Raw genomic sequence first — 20,530 nt, 5'->3', positions numbered from 1 at the left:
AGAGCCCCGGGCCAATCGACCCATATTAATAACTTTTTCCCAGCCCAATTCTTCTCCATCGTCTGCTTTAGTTTTCCGCACACCGAGTTTTTCTCACATGGCTGAGGCTTTTTGGTCAGCTATAAAGCCAAATGAAATCGTCTTGGCCTAAGTGTTTTTCCCAGTTTCTGGCCATATATATTCGATTGATTGCTCCACTAAGCGACGACGATTCTTGGGCCCCTTCGGTCGGGAAAAACACACTTGAATCTTGGAACTGGAATCTTGAAACTCGGGGGCCCTCTCGGCCATATCAAACAAAATAATTTGTGCAACACTTGCGGCACAATAAATTTCAATTACAAACGTTTTAAGGCACTTTTACAGCCATCAAAAACTGATGTTGTTGCTGCTGCCAAATGGAGGTAATGTAGGAGGTGAGAATGTAACCAAATATGGCTAAAAACCAAAGTCAAAACGTTGCCAAAGCAGCCAGGTTTCCATCTCCAGGGGAAACACTTTTCTCGAAATTCTTTTACAATTTTTATTACACAGAGAATAGTTATGAAGATTTTTAAAGTTTTCAACCTAAGAACTAAATTTAAATGTTAGCTATTTATAAAATATATTAGATTATAAATTTTATTTAGTTTTTGGCCTAATATAGTTTTCCCTTAGGACCTTTACCTTTATTCTCACTGTATTATTTCTTTCGATGAGTGTGTCGAACATGAGTGAAATATTTTTTTAGAAAGTCCACCGAGTGACCCCCAGAGTGGCTTCCACTTTGCCACAAAACATGAAAAATCAATCATGTCAGGAGCGGAATAAGATGTTGACAACACGGCCCAGATCAAAAGCCCAGAAACGGAAACATTATGGCCGCATTGTGTGCTGGGCCGCAACTTGGCTTGGAAAAATGCGTAACGAATTTATGTCGCCCAGATGGGGGATGACAAATCCACAAAATCCAAGTCCAGCAGCCCCAACAAATCCAACCAAAAAAAAAACGATCTGGATTCTGGACACATATCACATGGGCGACCACACCCGATCATGTCGGCCCACTTGATCCTGTTGCAAGTTGCAAGTCGGAGCTAAAGCCTAAGCCGGGATTTGAAGTTGAAGCAGGAAAAACTGAAAACTGCAAGCGCCACATGTTCGTGCCTTGTTTTGATTTACTTTGGCGGTTGGTTTATTTATAGACGCCTGCGCTGGGCACCCTGTTGCGTCATCTGGGGGCGGCGGTGGGTGGCTCGCGACTCACAACTCTCGATTGCCAGTCCCAGTGCCAGCGCCCAGCGCCCACCCCCAACCCCAGTGGTGGTCGCCCACCCGCCACTTCACCTTTCCTTCTTGAAACTTCTCGGATCCGCGTTCCCTGTCGCTTTTTAATTTGGCAAATTTATACACACCAAGCGGTAACAGAAGTCTAGTTTCTTGTAGGAAATGGATAAATGCTGCCCAGCACAGTGGGTAGCTATCTAAAAAATGAAAATAATATTTAAAAAAATATAAATAATCATTTTTTCAGTCTTTCCTTGAGCAGGTAACATTCAAACCTACTTAAATACATTTTTTGTTATGGTTTAATCTGTTTATTCCACTGTCTTGCCTGTTGATTCATTCAGCCCAGCAAAATGTTTTCAATCCGGACCACCCACTGTCTCAAATTTCAACAAAAGTACGCTAGGAAACCGGAGACTAGACTCGAGACACCACAGACTCTTTGGTTAGCCCGATTCGAATTGGCCAAATTTATCAAAATGTGTGCTGCAGACTGCAGTGAAAAGGAAATCGCAACAGATGCAAAACAAATGTCGGCTTAATTAATAGATTTATTGGTTTTGTCTTGCATATTACAGCGGCGAAAAATTGTTAACGAATTAATCCTTTCAAGGCGTGCAAATTGCGGGGCATTACTCATACGCCCCGATGCGCCCCCGAAAAATACCAAAATAAATCCATTGCGAATACAAAAAAAAAAATAGCCAACACACTAATGAGGCCGCCGTGTTCGCCTCCCTCGGGTCAATAAAATTGGATAAAAACTGCATTTATCCGTGGATGCGAAGAGTTTTGGGTTGAGTGGCCGTTGCCAAATAAGGAAGCCCTGCTCCCAGGCGCATCTCGGGGATATTTAAAATTTATGTGAGCCACCGAAAGGTTGAGCCTGTGCCTGCGCCTGAGCCTGTGCCAGTTCCAGTGAAGCGAACAAAAAGATCATCCACGGCTCTGGTCGCTAGCCGGGTAAAGTCCAGCCCCTCGTAGACCAGGCCCATTCTGTGGGTCGCTCTTAGCCTGAATCTTCGACAGGCAACACATGTTAGGCCTGCGCCTTGGCCTGGCCCAAAGCAGCGTTTATCTTGCCACAGTCAACATGGATGAGGATGAGGCAGTGTCTAGTGGAAGCACTTGTAAAAAACTGCGGACATATTTTAAGTTTCCATAGCCATGTCTTTACTATTTGAGAACCATTTTTTCCCCCAGTGCATTGGCACTCTGCTACTGGGCCTAGTCCAAGGACTGGCACTTCAAATTCAACTTCAGATGCAACTGCTACTGTGCGCGAAACTGTCAAAAAGCGAGGGAACTACTGATGCTGGTCGCCCTGGCCCGAAACTGAACTCCATGTGGGCTTGATTTAGTGCCACGTTCTCTGACTGCTGATGCGGCCTGCTGAGGATGTGGACACCAAAAAAAATAAAAACAAAAACAAGAGGCGGATGAGGATGAGGAGGATATGACCAGCAGCGTTGAGTTATGACTTGGCCTCGGTGACTTTGCTCTTGACTTGGACAACCTTAGAGGGCAGCTGGCGGACCTTGATCCGAGTGGAATTTTTCAGCCCAGTATTTTGTGGGTCAATAACTATTCGAGTGGCTGACACTTGGAGTTAATTCCCACAGATTGCGGCCTTTCATAACTATCATGGTAAATACCTGTAATCTTCCCTTTTAGCCGCTCTGGTTACCTCAGGTTTTTTGCTAATTAACGGGGCTCTTATCAATTTTGAAAAGGCTCTTCAGTTAGAGCTCTTTAGTTTGGAGTGGTTTCTAATTAGACAGTGGTTATTGAGTTTATGGTAAGTTTTTGATAGTCTATTAATACTTAAAATAAGATTTAAATATAAGGAATCATAAATAATCCAACTAAGAACTATTTTTGAAGATAATCTTAGACTTAATCCTATTATTTGTAATGAATTAGTTTGTCTATGTTAGGTTTTATTTATTGTCTTTAACTCAGAATTTGTTATACAACCTCAATGATTAGTACTATCTGATTCTTCAAGTTCCTGAATGCTTTAAAGAATTTTTTTGCTAATAAGGCTTAAAAAATGTTTTATAATAACACGTGCAGTCGGCAGTTACCTCGGAATTTAGCTAATTGAGTTTAGACTTATCACTCCAAGAGGATGGCGCAATGTGAAAAATGTTAGAAAGGCGCTTATCGGGTAAACAGCGAAAACACTTGAGACCTCCCATATAAAGTGGAGCGAATGGTCGAGGAAGAGTCACAAATCAATCCAAGTTCAATATGGGTGCATCAACCAAGTTTTTCCTAGTCTGCCTAGTGGGTCTGGCTTTCTGCCTGCCCCTAATCCTGGCAGCCCATCCCAGTTCCCACCAGGAAGCCGCAGAGGACATGTCCCGGTTCATGAGCATCCTGCGGCAGGAGGAGCATCCCGCTGGCTCCCCCCGATTCAACGATGTTCTGGGCAATGCCAGGACCATAATCAACTACCAGGCCAGAGGATTCAACGGATCTCGTAATATTTTCCAGTGGATGACCAGCCCGAACGACCGCAATGACGGAGTCTACAATTTCCTGCAATTCTACGCCGACGAGTCCAATGGCTACATGGGTATCCAGAACTACGAAAAGAGCTCCAAGTTCACGGTCTTGTTCTCCGTTTGGGATGCCGATAGTGCCGTCGCAGGTGATGGTTTTGAGTGCAGCACCTTTGGCGGCGAGGGCATCGGCTACAAGTGCTTCAATGGCACTTTCCCACTGATCAGCAACGCCATTTATTTTCTGGATGTGGAAATCGAAGGATCTGTTTTCAGGGGTTACATCTCTGATCCGCAGGAGGATCTCTCCCACGCCACCGACTACGATTTGGAAAGACATCTGATTGGAGAGATCACCACACCCCACGAAGCGCTGCACAACCTCATACCCTTCGGCTACTACAACGAGAACTACCGCGACAAGGACACCTGCAGGGAGGCCTTCGAATTGGTGACCGTCAACCAGGCTCCCCATCAGTATGCTGACGACGGCCATGCCGGCACAACCTTCGAAAAGACTTACTTGTACAACTCCATTTGTGAGTCTTGGAATATCCTGACCGCCATCACGGAGGACAAAAAGACCAGCATCTACTTCACCAGGCCAACTGCTTTGGATTTGTATAACTAACCCCGAAACTATTCTTAATATTGGTTTAAAATTACATATATTCGATGTTAATACAACAAAATAATGTGAATAATAAATAGCTTTTGCAGTAGCCTCTTAAAAGAATATTTTTATCTGATCATCCACCAGAAACCCATATGCAAATAGAACAAAAGTAGTCCCTTAAAAAATATATCTCTTTATCTTATCAAGTTCATCTTTATCCCCAACCCGGGAGCTATTTTACTTGTTCTTCACCTAAATGTGCAGGAAACTTATCTTGAAAACACTTTGCGGGCAGCTCCTTTTTGTTAGTCCCATTTTTGCTCATTAAGCCTGTGGTCCTCCAGACCTCAGGTCCTCTGGACATGCGTTTCCAGTAGCTTGTCCTACGCAGTCGGGCTTTAACTTTTTATTGTCTGTGAGGGCAGGCAGTTGGAACCTAAACAACAAACCTAAACAAAAAAAATCAAAATAAAAAAGTTGCCAGAGAGCGAGGAGTGAAAAAAATAAATGAACTGTCCCATTGTCTTGGGGGACTAGGGCTCCAGCAGAGCCAGCCGAGCATCTATAGCTTCTCCGTTCGGCTCAGTCCGGGGAGCTCCTGGTGATGGTGGGTGATAAAGTTGCGAGGCGAGCGGCGGCACAGGCCCAGACTCCATTGAAATTAGTTATTCACGCGGATCGTTTAAGGCAATCCAACACCAGAAGGTAGCAACTTGGTAGCTGCTGGCTGCTCCAATGTTGTGTTTATTTTGGATACCCTGTTGGTTTATATAGAACGAAGGTATAATGAGTTTAAGACAATAAAAATAATGGTATAAACTTAATTACCGATAATTAGGTTACTAATGGATTTAATAAGAACTTGAACATCTGTATAATATTGAAAGGTTTAATGTTAGTTAATGTTTGAAAAATAATCCTTAAATTTCAATCTTCCCTGTACCTAAGTAACCTCAAGTCGAATCAATTACCCTCAAATACAACCCCTTTTTTGTTGGCCATTGCTCTTGGTCATGGCTTGTCAGTGATGGCTCCTCGGCTGCCGCTTTTGTTTTAATGATCGTGCCCGGGATGCTCATTTACCGCTGCAGTTCGCTTGGCCAAGTTAAAACTGCAGAAACTGCAAACGGGATGACTCTTTGGCTTTGTGCCTCTTATCAGTGCAACATTTTGCATGTTGGCCAGGAAAGCGCAGTGGCAGTCACTTCCCCTTAAGCCACCTTCCTCGCTGGCAAGCTCAGGCATTTGTCACAGTCCTCCCCCGGCCAATACAACAACAACAAAAAATCTGGCCAAGATACAGCAAACACACACAAACTAGCTTACATACTTAACATGTGTCTTTTTATGTATGCTTTTAGCCAGTTTTATCGCCGGCTTTTGGCTACTGCGGCGCTCCAGAGTTTTTGAAACTCGGCTCCTCTAATGGCTCATTTCCTCGAGCGGCCAACAACAACGGTAATTAACCTGTGCATGTTAATGAACTTCAAACTGCATACTCCTACTGCCAGACACTGAAAGAAATTGAGGGGTTAAATAGAATCATCATAGTTTTTCAATGAAACTTTTACATAACTTAATAGATTAGGCTTGAAAAATATACCCATAATTTGTAGAGGGTTGCTATCTCTGCAAGTCCCTCTTCTTAAAACCCATTCTATACCCCATTTTTTTCTCAGTGACTCTGGCTAAAACCAACTGTCCAAAGTTTATGCAGATTTTTGTCTTCTCTCCTCACGTTGGCGCTAATGCAAATGTGAAAAGGCATTTTGTGAGCCAAAATGAGGTTGTTGTCGTGCCGCTGACAATCTAATTAGAATACAAAATGCTTTTAGAGGCCCAACTGCAGCATCAGTTTCTGCTCCTTAGCCTTTTCTGTTGTTGGTCTTGTGGCCAAGTCAAGTCCGTGGGTTTCAAGTTCATGTGTTGACATATGTAGCCATGGCAGTAGTTTGGTAACCCCATCCTCTCCTAAGCACTTTGTTGAATAACATTTTGACAGCAATTTGGTTTGAATTTGATTTCACCGACCAGGACATTATTGCGATGAGATGGTGAGTCGCGAAAGTCAGTCAATTGATGGCTTAAACTAAGATGCAACAATCGATAAACTTTGGGCCAAATTTGGCAACATCAAGGTGCATTTATAATGAGTGGAAAGTTGGATATTGACAGGTCAAGTAATACTGTAGATTATCTGGAGATTTTATGATAATTTAATTCAGTTGGGAATTAAAAGAAGCCATTACATCGCCCTTAAAAAAAACCAAACTTTAACTTGAATACAATTTTAATATATGTTAACTTGTTATACTTGGCTTATTGGATTTCAATTGTTATACGTTTAAAAATTTGCAAGTGAGGAATCCAAACATTACACAAAGAATTTTGATTCCAAATATGGAGGTGTGTAAAAGTGTGTATAGCAATGAAGAATTGATATTGAAAATAGCTTAAATCATAAGCCTATTTAGAATTCTTGAAAAAACCTATTTTAGGTCTAACAACAAAATTATACTAATTCGCAAATGATTATTTTCTCATGTTGATTCTTGGCACGCGTCCGCGTGGCTTCACTAGCAATGGAATCCGGGAAACTCCTTCATTTCTATTCAATGTCTCTTGTAAAATCTCTTCATCAGTATCTTCTACATATTCTTGTGTTTCTGGAACGGCATTCTTGAATGTCATATCGGGTAGCTTCGATAGACCCTTGGGTTTTGCAAGTCCTCCGTGTCCCTGAACTGATTCTTCACTCGTCAAGGATGAATCACTTTCTAGCTGTAAGGAGCTTCGTCTGAAAATTGCACTTTCGAAAGATGCGGCTTTTCGCAGAGGTTTTGAATTCTCAGTTTCCATATCACTCGCACCGATATTAGCTCTATAGTAACCGTCCTCAGACTGAGCTCTTGAAGTTTTGGATGATTTCTTACGACGTCCAACAATGTTATCGTTTATAGCGACATTACGATGATCAGTTTGGCCCTCAGCTCGAGCGTTTAAAGATTCCGACCTCTTACCCCTTGAGTCGATGTTAACGTTTGTACCGAAAATAGAATTTTCTGGAGCGACCTCGGCTCTTGAATTTGACCTCGACCTCTTGGCACTGACATCAATGTTATCGTTCATATCGATATTAACATCATCATGTTTGGACTCAGGCTGAGAGCTCATTTTTAATTTTTTTTGACATTTCTCAACGTCATCGTTTACGTCAACGTCAGCCTTCTTGCGTTTCGATTTATTTGTACAAGCTTCAGGGTTTGAAAAAAGAACTTCAACTTCATCGTTGATAATACCAACATCGTTCGTATTTTCGAGCTTGGTGTAAGTGCGAGATCTCGGAATATTTTCTTTATTGCCTTCGATTTTATTTGTATAACTATCGGATTCCGCCTTAGATTCTTGTTTGTTAGCCTTACAAGGAGTGTCCCTTAGTATTTTCCGCAAAAACATTTCAGCAATAACCTTTTTAAATTCTTTCTCCTCCTCCTCCTTTATTTGCAAATTTCTTTTCCGCAAAGCCTTCTCTTCCTATGGAAAATGTGTTAAATTTGTTATTTCCCAGGAACTCCCTCTAATGGAACCCTTTACTCACTTTATATTGACGCCATTTACGATAAGCCACAGTAATACAAGTCACAGTCATATAAAGTAAAGCCACAGCTAGTGCAGTGAATATTGTGATCATGTTTACCAAAAGTATGATGCCGCCGTCAGCGATGTTGCAGCTCAACCCAAACACATCCATAATTGATTGAGCCTTCTTTTCGACAAAATCGCAAATATTGTTTCCTTGGCATGGTCCCGGAGTAGGTTCCGGGGCAAAGTATTGCCTGATGCGTTCATTTAAATTAAACATGAATATGATTTATGATTGATTTTTGTGACAGAAGAGAGGAATACACGAAACGGATTCGAATAGTAGAATGAATTGAAGTCTATGTATTCCATTTGAATGGGAACTATACGTCTACTTTGATTAGGAATCAAAAATACACAGGTTGCTGTGTTATGAAGTAAATTATTAGTTCGTTTTAAAAAGGGCTCTTAAAAGACAAAACAGCTCCGTTTTGTATGGATTGTTTTATGTATGTAACAAAGCTGGAGTCCACCTTGTACAAAATATTTCAACTTTGAACTTCTTCAATCGATTCGATATGCCCACTCATGCCTCCCCGAGTGATTTCTTTACCAGGAACTGACAAAGTTATACATATGAAGAAGGAATGGGGGCTTTGAGGGAATCACAGCACGTGCACACATATAGACATATCTGGCTAATTAAGCAGACTTCAAATGAAAGTCAACAAAAGAAGAGATTCGATCGTGGGCCAAGCGACACCACCTGGAGCTGGAACGGAATGAAAAAGCTAGATCTGGAGGTGGATCTGGAGCTGAAGCTGAAGCTGGAGATGGAGAGCACCCACTGAGAAGGGAGTAGTGCGGAGCAACCATGGCACGCGATAATCAATCAAAAGCCATTTCAGTGAGCCAGCCAAGACAAAGACAATCAGTCCGAAGTAGAAAGCATTTCGCTGGAAAGAAAAGGAAAAAAATATAAAACCCAAGGCGGTAGAAAATAGACAACGGGCGGGGTGTGGCAAAATATGCGTCAAGACAAGTTAAAGATCAAAATCAAGATCAAATAGAGCACAAGCTTGGCATCGGTGGTAAAAAAAGAATAAAAATAAAAACAGTTGCACTGGATGATTGACAGAATTAGAATAGGAAATCGTGAGCGGAGTGGGGAGACACTACTTCTATACGATTACGATTATTATTAAATGACCCAGTTGTGGCTAAACGGCTTTTTGTTTGCTGGTCCAAAGAAAAGTGAAGGCAACTCTGAAGAATGTCGCCTGTCTGGGGCTCCAGGCTTTCAGCTCTCCGGCCTCCCTCTTTCAGACTCCCTCTATCCTCCACTATTGGCCAAATGTCGCTCAGAGTTGGCAAATGCAAATTAAACTCCACCACATCGACTTCCCAGTGCAACTTTCTAAATGAAATTCCGATCACATACGTCCTCCATCCCACTCCTCCCTCCCAGTTATCCATCCTAATTTTTTGTATTTCCATTTTCTTGTTACACTCATGTGTGCGCAAAATTAAAGAAATAATTTGGAGTAAAAATATACTAGCTGATTGTCACCTGGCAGGCAATGGGAAAAGTAGAGCCAAAGGCTGTGAGGCTCTGAATAAATCAAAGCCTTGACATCGAACTCCTTTCTAAAGTGTCAAAGCTAACGTAAATTTTGGTGAAAATGCACTTGAATTAAGGTTTATACATATTCAAATTTATAAATAACTATAACTCATTAACTTTAAAAACTACCAAATATTGTTTAACAGTAGGATTAACTTCTTTGTGTTGTATGAAAGCTATGGCTTTCTTAATAACTCTATAGCTTAGTATAACCAATTGCTTTTAGTGTATAATTTATCTACCAGTTCCCTTGTAAAATTGCCCCTCCCAGTAAGCTCAATTAGAGACGCATTCGCAAATTGCCTTGCACTTTTATTGTCACCAATGGGGAGACGCGTCTGTGGATTGTGGATTTGAGTGCGGTGGCATTTTGTCGCGACGCCTGTCTGGGACCCATCATCAGTCACCAGTGGACATCCGAGTGCCAGGTAATTGCCCCTGACATGCCGAGCCCACAGCCCACCAGACCACTTGTAGGCATTTTGTTTGACTTGGATTATCGGTAAGTGCATGGGTTTAACATTCCGCGGATGTCCAACTAAACGGCGGATTACGCGGGACCACTTGTTTGGATCACTTCTGACCTTGCATTACAAGGGATTAGCGGTTAGCAGGATGGAGCTGAAATTTGTCAGCTTCAGTTCATTGCAATGCCAATTGCAGGCCTCTGCAGTAAGGTTTTAGATTGAAATAAATGCAAACCAGTCCCCTAACTCATTCTAACCTTTCGCCAAAATTATAAATAATGCTTCGTGCTCTCCTTTTTCGCGGTATAGGCACAGGCACAGTTTAAGGCCATTTGGCCAATTTATCCAATCCATTCACACTCATAATCCCCGACCGTATACGGAGACCATCCAATGCCCGCATCCCATGCCAAGTGCCCATTAAGCCGCATATATAAATCACCATTAATTTGACAGTAGATTTTTACATAACTCAGGCCAACAGGTGAAAGCGAAAAGCGCACAGCTGCCCCAGGAGAGAGATCATGGAGTGTCATGGAAAACTCGCCACTTGCACTCGTAAAAATTTACTTCGGATCGACCTCCCCATATCCCCACATACTTCTGCCCATAGAGGTTGGCATGCAAAATCGAATTGTGTGCTAATATTTGGCCAAAATGCAAAGAGCCGGCGGTTATCGCCGAAACCACGAACATGACGAAGTGACTCCAGATGGGGAAGTTTTCAATGTTGCCGCTTGGCCCCGGTAACGGTCATAATAACAATCATTTGATTTCCTTCGAGCCAAAAAAATAGCCAAACGTTAATCGAGGGGGTCTAAAACGAGGGGGAATAGTTGCGGGTGATCGACATGTAATGTCAGCCAAATCAGTAAAAGTTTTGGTCATCACTGAAAGAAATAATAGAACTCAGTTTTATTTCCAACACATCCAAAAGTAAAAATAGTATTTTTTCTAAAAAGAAATGAAAGCCAATCTGGCGAAGAACCAGCTGAGGTTGAGACATAATTGAGATTGCACCTGGTTAACCTTTCCAGGGAGATGCCACAATAGAAAGCTCACACATGACAACCGCCAGTCGCACTTCGATTAATAGCTCTTTGGCGGGAAAAGTGTGTGGCTTGATAGAAACATGGCTTTTGTTTTAGCATAGCATAGTTTGGCCCTATCCGCGTAGACAAGATGTCCCAGCTAAAAGCTTTTCCGAAAACCTCGAAAATCTTTCAGATTCCGAGACCCGATCCACGGTCTTTTGGGTCGCCGCAGCACATGACAGGCACAATTTCTCAATAAAGAAAATCTCTCACTTTCACTGACGACGCACATTCTTGGATTGTTTGGCTGCGTTCCGAGATCGCTTCAGGTATTCCGCCGCTGCGTAGTCCTTTGACCTATTTTCCGGAGTAAATTCTGGCCGCCGTTGGCCCAAGCTTAAACGCAGGGATGTCCTTAAATTCTTCATCGGATTTAGATGCAAAGAAGTCTCTGACTTTGGAACTAGAAGCATATTTACCAAGTGCTCTTGCATGCCGCAGTAATGATCCCTGCTGTGATTGCGTACCTCGAGATTCTCTATGGGTAAGGGGAGATCATCACCTTGCATATTCCCATCAGAGATCCGCTCCTTTGGGGTATTGTTAACGGAGGTGAACACCTCCCTGACTGGCTGGCTGTTTTCATCCATTCGAAGTCTTTCCTGGTCATCTAAAATGGGTATCCAGGACTCTAAGCTATTAATGCCCTCTGTAATCTGGTCGATCTGATCCTTGAGTTTGGCCATCTCCTGGCTGGTAATGCTCTCCTGGCTGGATGTTAAACGCACAGTCGTTTTACTAGCCTTTGGCTTGGGATCCGGAGGGCTGGGGGCTGGTTGTTGTGCTGGAGGTGTCACTGTTTCTTTTGGTGGGGGCTTCCTTTTCGGTTGAATGGCGAACATGAGGCGCAACTTTTGTTTCAATCGATCAAATGATTTCTTTGGATCCAAATCCTCTCTTTCGCTTACATCACTTGCCGGACTTTTTATGGAACTGGAACTGGTAGGCGAAAGTTCTCTAATATCACGAACTTCTCCATTTTCCAACAAGATCTCTTCATTCGCCATTAATGTTCCGGCTTCCTTGCAATCCCCTGCACCCTTTAAGTACTGACACTCTTTCTTGGGAAACATTTAAACAGCTTCTCTGGTACAAACCCTCTAATTTTGAGCCAAAAAAATATAAAATAATTTAATAAATACTATATAGAAATTTTGATTTTATTTTTTGAGAAGAACTACTTTGATAATATGTTTAGGAACTTGGTGAGAGAGGGGCTTGGTATCTTGGGGACAAGATATACAATAATTAATATTTATATTGCAGGCCCACTGATTTTACTTTGGTGTATCTATTTCTCCCTTTATAATGCACCTTTTATGCCTAATTTATGGGTTAGTTGAACCATTATTACCATATGTTGAAAATAGATATTCAAAAGCATCTAAAAAACTTTGAAACACACTTCACAAACTTACCCTTTAGATTATTAAAAAAAACAGGAATGTTGCCATTTCTACTTTCCTAATCCATTTTAAATTAACGCGATGTTCTACCCAAGACATCGAAGCTAGGGATTCAAACAGGAGAAAGGATGCCCATTATAAAAAAGTGCCTTTACTGCATTGAGCTTCGTATAGCCACTCTTATAGTGGGATATTTTGGAATCTTAACCGAAGTAATTGATATTTTTGTATTGATAAACTACGGATTTACGAGATGCCAATATATCTTAACCCTTTGGACTTTCGCCAGCATTTGGAATATGAGTTCTGAACTCTTTCTACTTGTCGCGGTCTATCGAGTAAGCTTTTGTGCTTAAATTTTAGATCATTTTCAATAGTTGCCATTTTAATCGTAGAACAATCCAAATCTTTTGCCAGTACATTTAGTAACCTGCCTGGGAGGTCTTATTATGAAGATGATCGATCATATGTTGGTGGCCTCAAGTGGGATTTTTCACTACGGTTTGGTGACTTATTCACTTTTCTCGATAGGATGTGAGTAATTCGTCGATTTACATATTTTTTAATTATTCCTTTTCCCTATAGTTATGTTTGCAGATGTTTTAATCGTGCTGAGCTTCTATCACTCGGAAGTATAGGGCAGTCGTGGTTTGGCAAAGTTTATACTATATAATTGTAATTGCTGATAATTTTATTTCAAAAACTAAACATGCTTTGCCAATTATTTCATCACTATTTAAAATTTTTTGTAAAATACACTATCACCCCTATTATAATAAATTTAACCATATCCTTCGCATAGCATCTTTAACTTTAATGGGTTTTCATTAAAACTATATTATGTTTCTGGAAGTCGAACTTGGGTCTGATCCTTGCCCAATAACTAAATGAATACACTAATCGATAATGCCCTTCTTAAAGAAGTTTCTTTGCTTTAGCTTGCGTGACGGATGCCTTTATTTGTGCTATGCGAATCTCTTAACACAACTCGTTGATGTACTATGGATTGTTTATACAAACTACGATTTCTGCCAACGCATTTATGTCATTTGGTTTTTCTCCACCTTATGGCATGTCATTTCCGAACTAATACTGATGTATGCCATATTCGGGGTAATGCAGACAATTCATTATTTTCACATAATTAAACTATGTTTATTACTATAGCAAAATTCTCACTTGATGCCGCTCCATTTGGTGACCAACTTGCTTGGTTTGATTCTCCAAATGATCAACCACATGATGATTGCAGCTGTGGCCCATAAGAAATACGTATGGATTGGCTATTCCCTTTATGAAATAACCCGTAAGAGTTCTATAAGTAATGGAAATATTTATAACTAGCATGTCGTTTTCTTAAAATCATAGTAGCTACTGTGGCCGTTTTGGTAGATTTAAGCTACTACCATTTGGAAAAATAGTGTACCACTAACCCAGTCGGACAATCACGCAGCAGGGTGTCTGATTAAGAGGTGCAAAATTCAAAATTTATTAGGAAAATGTTGCACAATGCGGTCCGGGCATAAATCGTGGCCAATTGTCACCAATTGGCGATTTGCAACCGAACTCCGGCGACCTGGGTTTAATTATCGCTCCACAGCTCCAGCGCCCGGTGCGCTATACATGCGTGCTAATTGACCAGGCTTTAAGTCCAGACTGCAAAACTAAATCCGAATCCGAATCCAAATCCCTGGGTCCAGTCCAAATGTCCAAATGATAACCACGACGATGAAAACGCATGCTGAGCCAAATGAAAATTATGTTGCAATCGGCGAGCGTGCTGCCCGCTGGCTGGTCACTGAACCAAGATACTTTGCACCATCGAGACCAACTGCGTCCACAGGCCTTAATTAATTTCCTTGATTAATTGAAAGTGTGCTTGCTCGGCTTTCGACTTGTCTTACTTTATTTTGTTTGTGTATTTTTTGGGTCTTTTATTTCATTTACTTTTTGGCAAAAGTACTTTTTGCCAGAGCAAAGTTGAAGGCAATAAGAAAAATTGTCTCGTATTCGATTCGGTAGTATATGATGGGCGTTGCCCTGGGCCAACCCTTGGCCATTACTCTTGGTCCGATTCCGAATCCCGAATCCGTTCCTTTCCATCCCAGCCATATATATTCGATTAAGGTCGAAAAAATACGATCCCTGCTGGGCGGGATGGTGTAATTAAAGCGGCAGTCGGTGTATTTGCTAATGAAATTATTGAATATTTCATTGAATTATTTGATATTCTCTTTATACCATATATCAAAGACTAATCTTTGACCTTGTCAAACCATTGAGAATAAATTCTATACGATAAAGTCTCAATTCCAAATGCAACATAACATCAATCAAAGCAACTCAAAGCCAAACAATAGAACTTGCCAAGTCCATATGAAACTACAATTCACCGAATATTCACTGATTTCATAAAATATTACGATAAATGCCGTTTTCAACGTATATAAGCCATAAAGGATTTTCATATTTTATTGCTCATAACTGCAAAATGCGACATTAAATGCTTCCCTGCTTAAGGAAACAAAATGCAATCGCAAGTATAAGTATTGCCAAAACTCACTAAAGGGAAACCAGAAATAAGAAAAATGAATTGTCTTCATTTTGTAATTTAATGGTATTTTATTGAATTTTTGATGGGCATGGACAAGGCGGATCGGTGCAGTTACTGCCCCATCCTTGGCTTGTGGCCCGGCAGCGTTTCAGTGATTCCCATTCCTGTTTCCATTGCCAATACCAATTCCCAACCGATTCCATCCGATCGGATTGGATTCAATTCGATGGGATCTCTCCGTTCTGTCCACCTCCTCCATCCTGTTGACATTTAAAATATGGCCGCGTGTCAATGCGGCTGCCCTACGCCCATTTTTATGCTTGCCCCCGAAAGTCAGGTTTACATTTCGATTTCGGTTTCGATTTTTAATTCGCCACTCTGCCCGAAATCCCAGCGTAAATTCAATTTGAAGGTCTGAAGGCCTCACTGCGTCAGTGCCAGTGCCCAGAAAAATGTGCTTTCACTTGACCCGCAATGCTGCGTAAATAAATTTTATCGCACCGCTGACACGTGCGCGTAATATTTCATTAAATTTAAACTAAAAATACAAAAAAAATAAATGAAAATCACAAGACCCAAGGAAATGAAAAGTATGCGATGTAAACCAAGTAAAAAATAAAAATAAATATAATTGCGTTCGGTTCAAAACGGCAGCATAAACAAATCCGCGATTGCATCGTAACTTCGTTTTCAATTTGGCAAGTTTGACAATCGGCCAGTTAGTGAATGTCCCCCCCGTTTGGCACATTCCACTTTCGGCCAAGAGTGTGCCACCTACGTTGGCCAACTTTAGTCCGTCCGCTTAGCTCCCGGAGGGGGCTACCTGTCGCACCAATTGCCGCCTGCCATTCACTTGCCGGCAGTGCGTGCCGCCACAGCTCCCGATGCAGTTGCTCTTGATTGCAAATGCCAATTGTTGCCTACTCTGAGCCAACAATATGCCAATGTTTATGGCGGTTCATAATTTGTTTTCCATCCATGTGGCACGACAAATTAAATGAACTTGAGCAGTAGGCATAGTCAAAGCTAATTATCGAACTATATAGTCCAGGAATATTACTTTCAAGCTACTTGAAACGTTTATTAAAACAATTACTGAGAAAGGTAGATAATAAATAACCAATTACATAAAAATGGAAATAGGTGTACTATGTGCACTTTGCCCTCCCATCAAGAAACAGTGCAACTTTGCGATGTTTAGTATCGTTTTTAAAATTAGTTGCTGCTCGTAAATAAAAAAAGAGGAATTAACAAAAACCACACCGTGGTGTCTGGTGCAGATATGACTGCCCAAACGCCTACAAAGACGCGGCAAGTCCCTAGAATGATCTACGCCTATTGTGAATAATTTTTTAAGACTGCCAAGAACCCCATAAACATATGGCCATTATGCTGAACGCTTCGGCTAATGGCCCGCCTGCCACTAAGTCGGCTGGGATGAGAAATAGGTCTGAGCTCATAAAATTCAACCGACTGTGGGACTGCTTCCTCCGAAGAGCTTCCTTCTTGCGGTGCTTAGTGATGTCTTAGATGTAAAGTACAAGTGCTGCTCCCTCTGGTCATTAGGCGAGGTTTTCTGGATGGCGGCACGCACCCGGCGGAGTCGGGTCATTTGTGGCGACGAATGGGGCGTCACTTAAGCCGTTGCTAATTTCCATAGTACACATTTAGATGGCGTTGAACAGGTTCAGAATGTAAGCCAGGTTTAAGGAATCTGCAACCACACAGTTGTGGTAAAAATGCAAAAAATGACTAAGATAGGGAATTAGCACTACAAAAACTATCCACTACGGATAACACAAGGGATCTCATCCATCCAAGTCCTATGAATATCACTTCAAAATATAGAAAATGAGTATTTCCCAATCAAATGAGAGGCAAAATCCAATTTAAGATCACCTCCAGTTGACACCTCCACTTGCTGGTCTTGGCTCTGGCGATTTAATGGCTCTGCAATTGGCCTGACCCGTCTCGAACGTCTACTAGGTGATCGTGGAGGATTCTGGGGATGGCGGTTAGCGAATCATGGAACAGACCATTCTGCTTTTGTCGCTGTTCCCGGCAACATGAGTATGATTTATTGAAGTTTGTGCGGCTGGAGGAGCTTCTGCCCGCAGATCGTGATGACTTTGCTTCGTTAGCCGCGATCCTAGTAAGTTGGGTGATTTTTCCTGCCCTTTCAGTGGGTATATAGGTCTTAAAATAATTTTACCTAGAAAGTTGGAAGCCCAATTCGGAAATTAAGCTTAATATTTAGATTCAAAACTCCTTAAGTTCTAGAATCATTCTAGAATGATAAAAAATATCAAATTCAAAAAGCTCAAAGACTTTTAAATCTTTCTTAATTTAAAAATTATAGTTTTTACTTCGATTCTAGAGCATTCAAAGTCCTGGCATCTTCTATTTTGAACTTTTAATACGTTGATCCTGCACTTGGCCATGCTTATGTGTATCATTTTTCTTGGCCAGCGGCTGGAAATATGCATTATTGTATTTTTATATTATTTGTGCTTAATTTGCAGGCTTGAAGAGCTTGGAAGAGCTGGACTCGGACTGGTTGTGGGAGCCATGCACCTGATTTCCAAAGTGTTGTGACTTTTGTGGCCGCCGGACAAGTCCGTTGATTTGCGGCAGGCAAATGACCATCTACTCCTCCAGTTTTGTGGTGCAGGAGCTCTTGGGCTATTAGCTTGGTGGTGCTCCTCCTCCTCCGTCCGCTCGTTCACCTCCTCCTTGGGTCAGTCCTTTTGTCAGATCCTCCGACTCCAGCTAGAGAACGAGATTTATGTTAGTTCGGTGTCATTTTAAGTTAATGGGTTATACTCCCCAACCAGTTTATTTTTGCATTATAGATGAGCATCTTATGTGCGTCGTGTCTGCCACTTTGTCCCGTTTTTTTAGCACATTCTTCCCCAGGAGCTTGCAGGTGAATTCGAGTTTGAATTTATGACTTTGGCTTTTAAATTGGTTTATTGCGATTTCCGTGGCACCCACACACTCTCAGACATATATTCATTTATTATTAACTGTATAAAAGCAATGCAAACAGTTATTTAGTTAGTTTAAACCACTTTATCAATAAATTTTATAAAACTTGTTAGCTTTTATAACTTTATGCAGCTGGCAGCCCTATTCAGTCGGTGCCATCGATCTGGCAGGCCTGACATCTATTTCCGGTTGTTATCGGAACATTTTTATAGGCGATCTGAAAGAATAATTTAATATATTCTTTAACCAAATAACTAATTAACTCCTAACTGTTTTACCAAGAACGCTTTCTGTTCTTTTTTTAATAAGCATCTCACTGATCGATTCATTTTTATGATCTGGCAAGGACAAAGCTCCAACATGGCGACCAGTGTTGCACAGTGTTGTTTGTCATTTGACTTCACGTGCTTATTTCATTTACCTGTTTAGCTTCGTGTTTCTGGATCGAAATTCAGAATTAATTGTGAGTTGTATGAAAATCCTGTGTACACGATGAAGCGCCACAATGCCAAGATCACGGAGAAGGAGAAGTCACCAAGTCCGTCGACGTACTCGCCACCCTTGGGCCTATTCAACACGTCCTCCCCGGAAACATCGGCAACCTGCAGCGGTCCCGTTTTATACGTGGATGTGGTGAAGAATATGCCCAAACTGGAGATACCACATCCTCCGCCGCCGCCGCCACCGTCACCGCCGGAATTTAGCATTTTTCGTGAGGACTTTCCGGCGCTGCCAGGCACCAGATTGCCCTCGAACTCGTCTTCGGCGGTTCCGGACGATTGGACGGCCATGTTGACCGATGATGAAGATGAAAACGTGGATGAGGAGGATGAAGATGATGAGGATGACGACGATGATGACGGTGAGGACGACGATGAGGAGGACGAGAGCGAGGGCTGCGAAGATGACGGCGATAGCTTTGAGGAGGGGATCGCGAGCGATGTCAGCCCAATGAATGCTACCATGGAAATGAACTTGGTGGAGGAGTCTAAAACCTCGGAAGTTTCGTCTAATGCCGTAACTAAGGCACAGCCCCCCATTGTCACCAATCAGGACATGGAGCTAATCCATAGGTACCTCGAAACTGCAGCTCGTTTTGATGTTAGCCTAATTTTTAGCCACCAGTTCTTGCAAGAAGGGGTCCGGCAGAGGGCAATTCATAGGGTCATGGCCAAAAGCGGCCTCAGTCCATTCCCAAATAACTTCATTAAACCACCACCGGGATTCGAGGGCGCCAAGCTGTATGCCCGCATGAAGACCAATCGCATGGGCATGCCCTTGGGTGGCGTTGACTTTGAGCTCGTTCCACCCGTGTTCGAGAAGCTTTGGAGGTCTAGGATGGAACCATCGCGAAATGCAGTTGAGGGAGCTTTCGGCATGCTGGGCCTGGCCAAGAATCTGGCATCTATGACACGAGATCCGCTTCTGATTCCAAAGATTCTGGAAAATGAGGCCAATCTCAATCTGGGCTGCTGTGCTGGAGGGTCCGGTAGCCTTCACGCCTCCTTCTCAGGTCCCTTCCTTCCAGGGCGTTGTGCTCCCCACGAACTGAACTTCGAAACGCCGATGAACTATCGTTTGGCGGGCAGGTTGGGCCTACAACAGCCAAAGACAGAGGAGATGGAGGTGGAGTTACTCTTCTTCTTCTTCTACACCTATCCGGGCGATATGATGCAACTGCTTTCGGCAGCAGAACTGGCGCAGAGAGGCTGGCGTTACCACAAATTCGAGCGTTTTTGGATCAAGCGGCAGCCCGATAATCCGAACTACACCTACCAAGGGTTCCAGGAGTCCGGGGAATACAACTACTTCAACATGTTTCAGTGGAAGATCCTTCCGCGCTACTTCAAGCTTGATCCCGAGCAGCTAGAGCGGACCATCGCCAAGGAGGAACTGTACGAGATATACGGCTATCATCCCCAAATGGGCGGCTACTAGAATCTTCCCAGTCGATCTCCTGTCGGAACCGTGATCTTCCTATTCGTCTCGTCGATGTCGAATTTTTTATACAACAAACAATTTTTAAATCAAAAGAAAAATTGAACAATCTTAGATCTCGCGTTCTTCTACTTTGTATAAAATAATTTGATAGAATTTTCTAGACGAGATGATAAGTCATTTTACAAGCATTTAAAAACCAACCAAAAATACGCACCAAATTATTGTATTCTTTATAAACATAAAGTAAAATAATTATTCTATTTTTTAAATGCATTTTAAAATGTCTTTTTTTAAACAATAATGCTTTACACAAACTTTTATAAATATTTAAATTATACTTAACGGAAAAATATATTTGATAAAAGATATTTTCATTTTTTTATTACAAAAAGGTTATAAGTATTTAATATAATCTAACTTGATCTACGATATTAGCTCACCTGACCACTCCATTTAGCTTTAAGCAACATTGTCACCTTGCAGTG

General features: G+C 41.9%; 4 protein-coding genes, 2 long non-coding RNA genes and 1 other non-coding gene across 7 annotated transcripts; 4 read left to right on the top strand and 3 right to left on the bottom strand.

Moving 5' to 3' along the window:
- Positions 1–3,517: 3,517 nt before the first annotated feature.
- Positions 3,518–4,509, top strand: LOC108125350 (uncharacterized). Its single transcript, XM_017241483.3, has one exon. It carries the CDS (start codon positions 3,520–3,522, stop codon positions 4,402–4,404), a length of 885 nt encoding a protein of 294 aa, XP_017096972.2. The 5' UTR covers positions 3,518–3,519; the 3' UTR covers positions 4,405–4,509.
- Positions 4,510–6,661: 2,152 nt separating this feature from the next.
- Positions 6,662–8,457, bottom strand: LOC108125325 (uncharacterized). Its single transcript, XM_017241456.3, has 2 exons — positions 7,988–8,457; positions 6,662–7,923 (listed from the first exon to the last, which is right to left on the bottom strand). The coding sequence occupies exons 1-2, from the start codon at positions 8,249–8,251 to the stop codon at positions 6,922–6,924; spliced, it is 1,266 nt and encodes a 421-aa protein (XP_017096945.3). The 5' UTR covers positions 8,252–8,457; the 3' UTR covers positions 6,662–6,921.
- A 2,496-nt stretch (positions 8,458–10,953) lies between these two features.
- On the bottom strand, positions 10,954–12,354 carry LOC138925915 (uncharacterized). The gene has a single exon (XM_070277584.1). The coding sequence runs from the start codon at positions 12,227–12,229 to the stop codon at positions 11,372–11,374; it is 858 nt and encodes a 285-aa protein (XP_070133685.1). The 5' UTR covers positions 12,230–12,354; the 3' UTR covers positions 10,954–11,371.
- Positions 12,355–12,762: 408 nt separating this feature from the next.
- Positions 12,763–13,159, top strand: LOC138925920 (uncharacterized). Its single transcript, XR_011442153.1, has 3 exons — positions 12,763–12,900; positions 12,980–13,096; positions 13,148–13,159. It is a non-coding gene; the product is annotated as an uncharacterized lncRNA (long non-coding RNA).
- A 53-nt stretch (positions 13,160–13,212) lies between these two features.
- On the top strand, positions 13,213–14,470 carry LOC108125341 (male sterile (2) 35Ci). Its single transcript, XR_011442152.1, has 3 exons — positions 13,213–13,675; positions 13,730–13,868; positions 13,931–14,470. It is a non-coding gene; the product is annotated as a male sterile (2) 35Ci (transcript).
- Positions 14,471–17,109: 2,639 nt separating this feature from the next.
- On the top strand, positions 17,110–20,318 carry LOC108125319 (uncharacterized). The gene is made up of 2 exons (XM_017241449.3): positions 17,110–17,268; positions 18,534–20,318. The coding sequence occupies exons 1-2, from the start codon at positions 17,125–17,127 to the stop codon at positions 20,040–20,042; spliced, it is 1,653 nt and encodes a 550-aa protein (XP_017096938.3). The 5' UTR covers positions 17,110–17,124; the 3' UTR covers positions 20,043–20,318.
- On the bottom strand, positions 17,475–18,316 carry LOC138925947 (uncharacterized). The gene is made up of 3 exons (XR_011442210.1): positions 17,948–18,316; positions 17,691–17,885; positions 17,475–17,588 (listed from the first exon to the last, which is right to left on the bottom strand). It is a non-coding gene; the product is annotated as an uncharacterized lncRNA (long non-coding RNA).
- Positions 20,319–20,530: the final 212 nt, after the last annotated feature.

The sequence above is a fragment of the Drosophila bipectinata genome, chromosome 2L (genome assembly GCF_030179905.1).
Source record: "Drosophila bipectinata strain 14024-0381.07 chromosome 2L, DbipHiC1v2, whole genome shotgun sequence".
NCBI classification, from domain to species: domain Eukaryota; kingdom Metazoa; phylum Arthropoda; class Insecta; order Diptera; family Drosophilidae; genus Drosophila; species Drosophila bipectinata.
The sequence above is the reverse complement of the archived record's forward strand: the minus strand, read 5'-3'. Positions and strand labels throughout refer to the sequence as shown.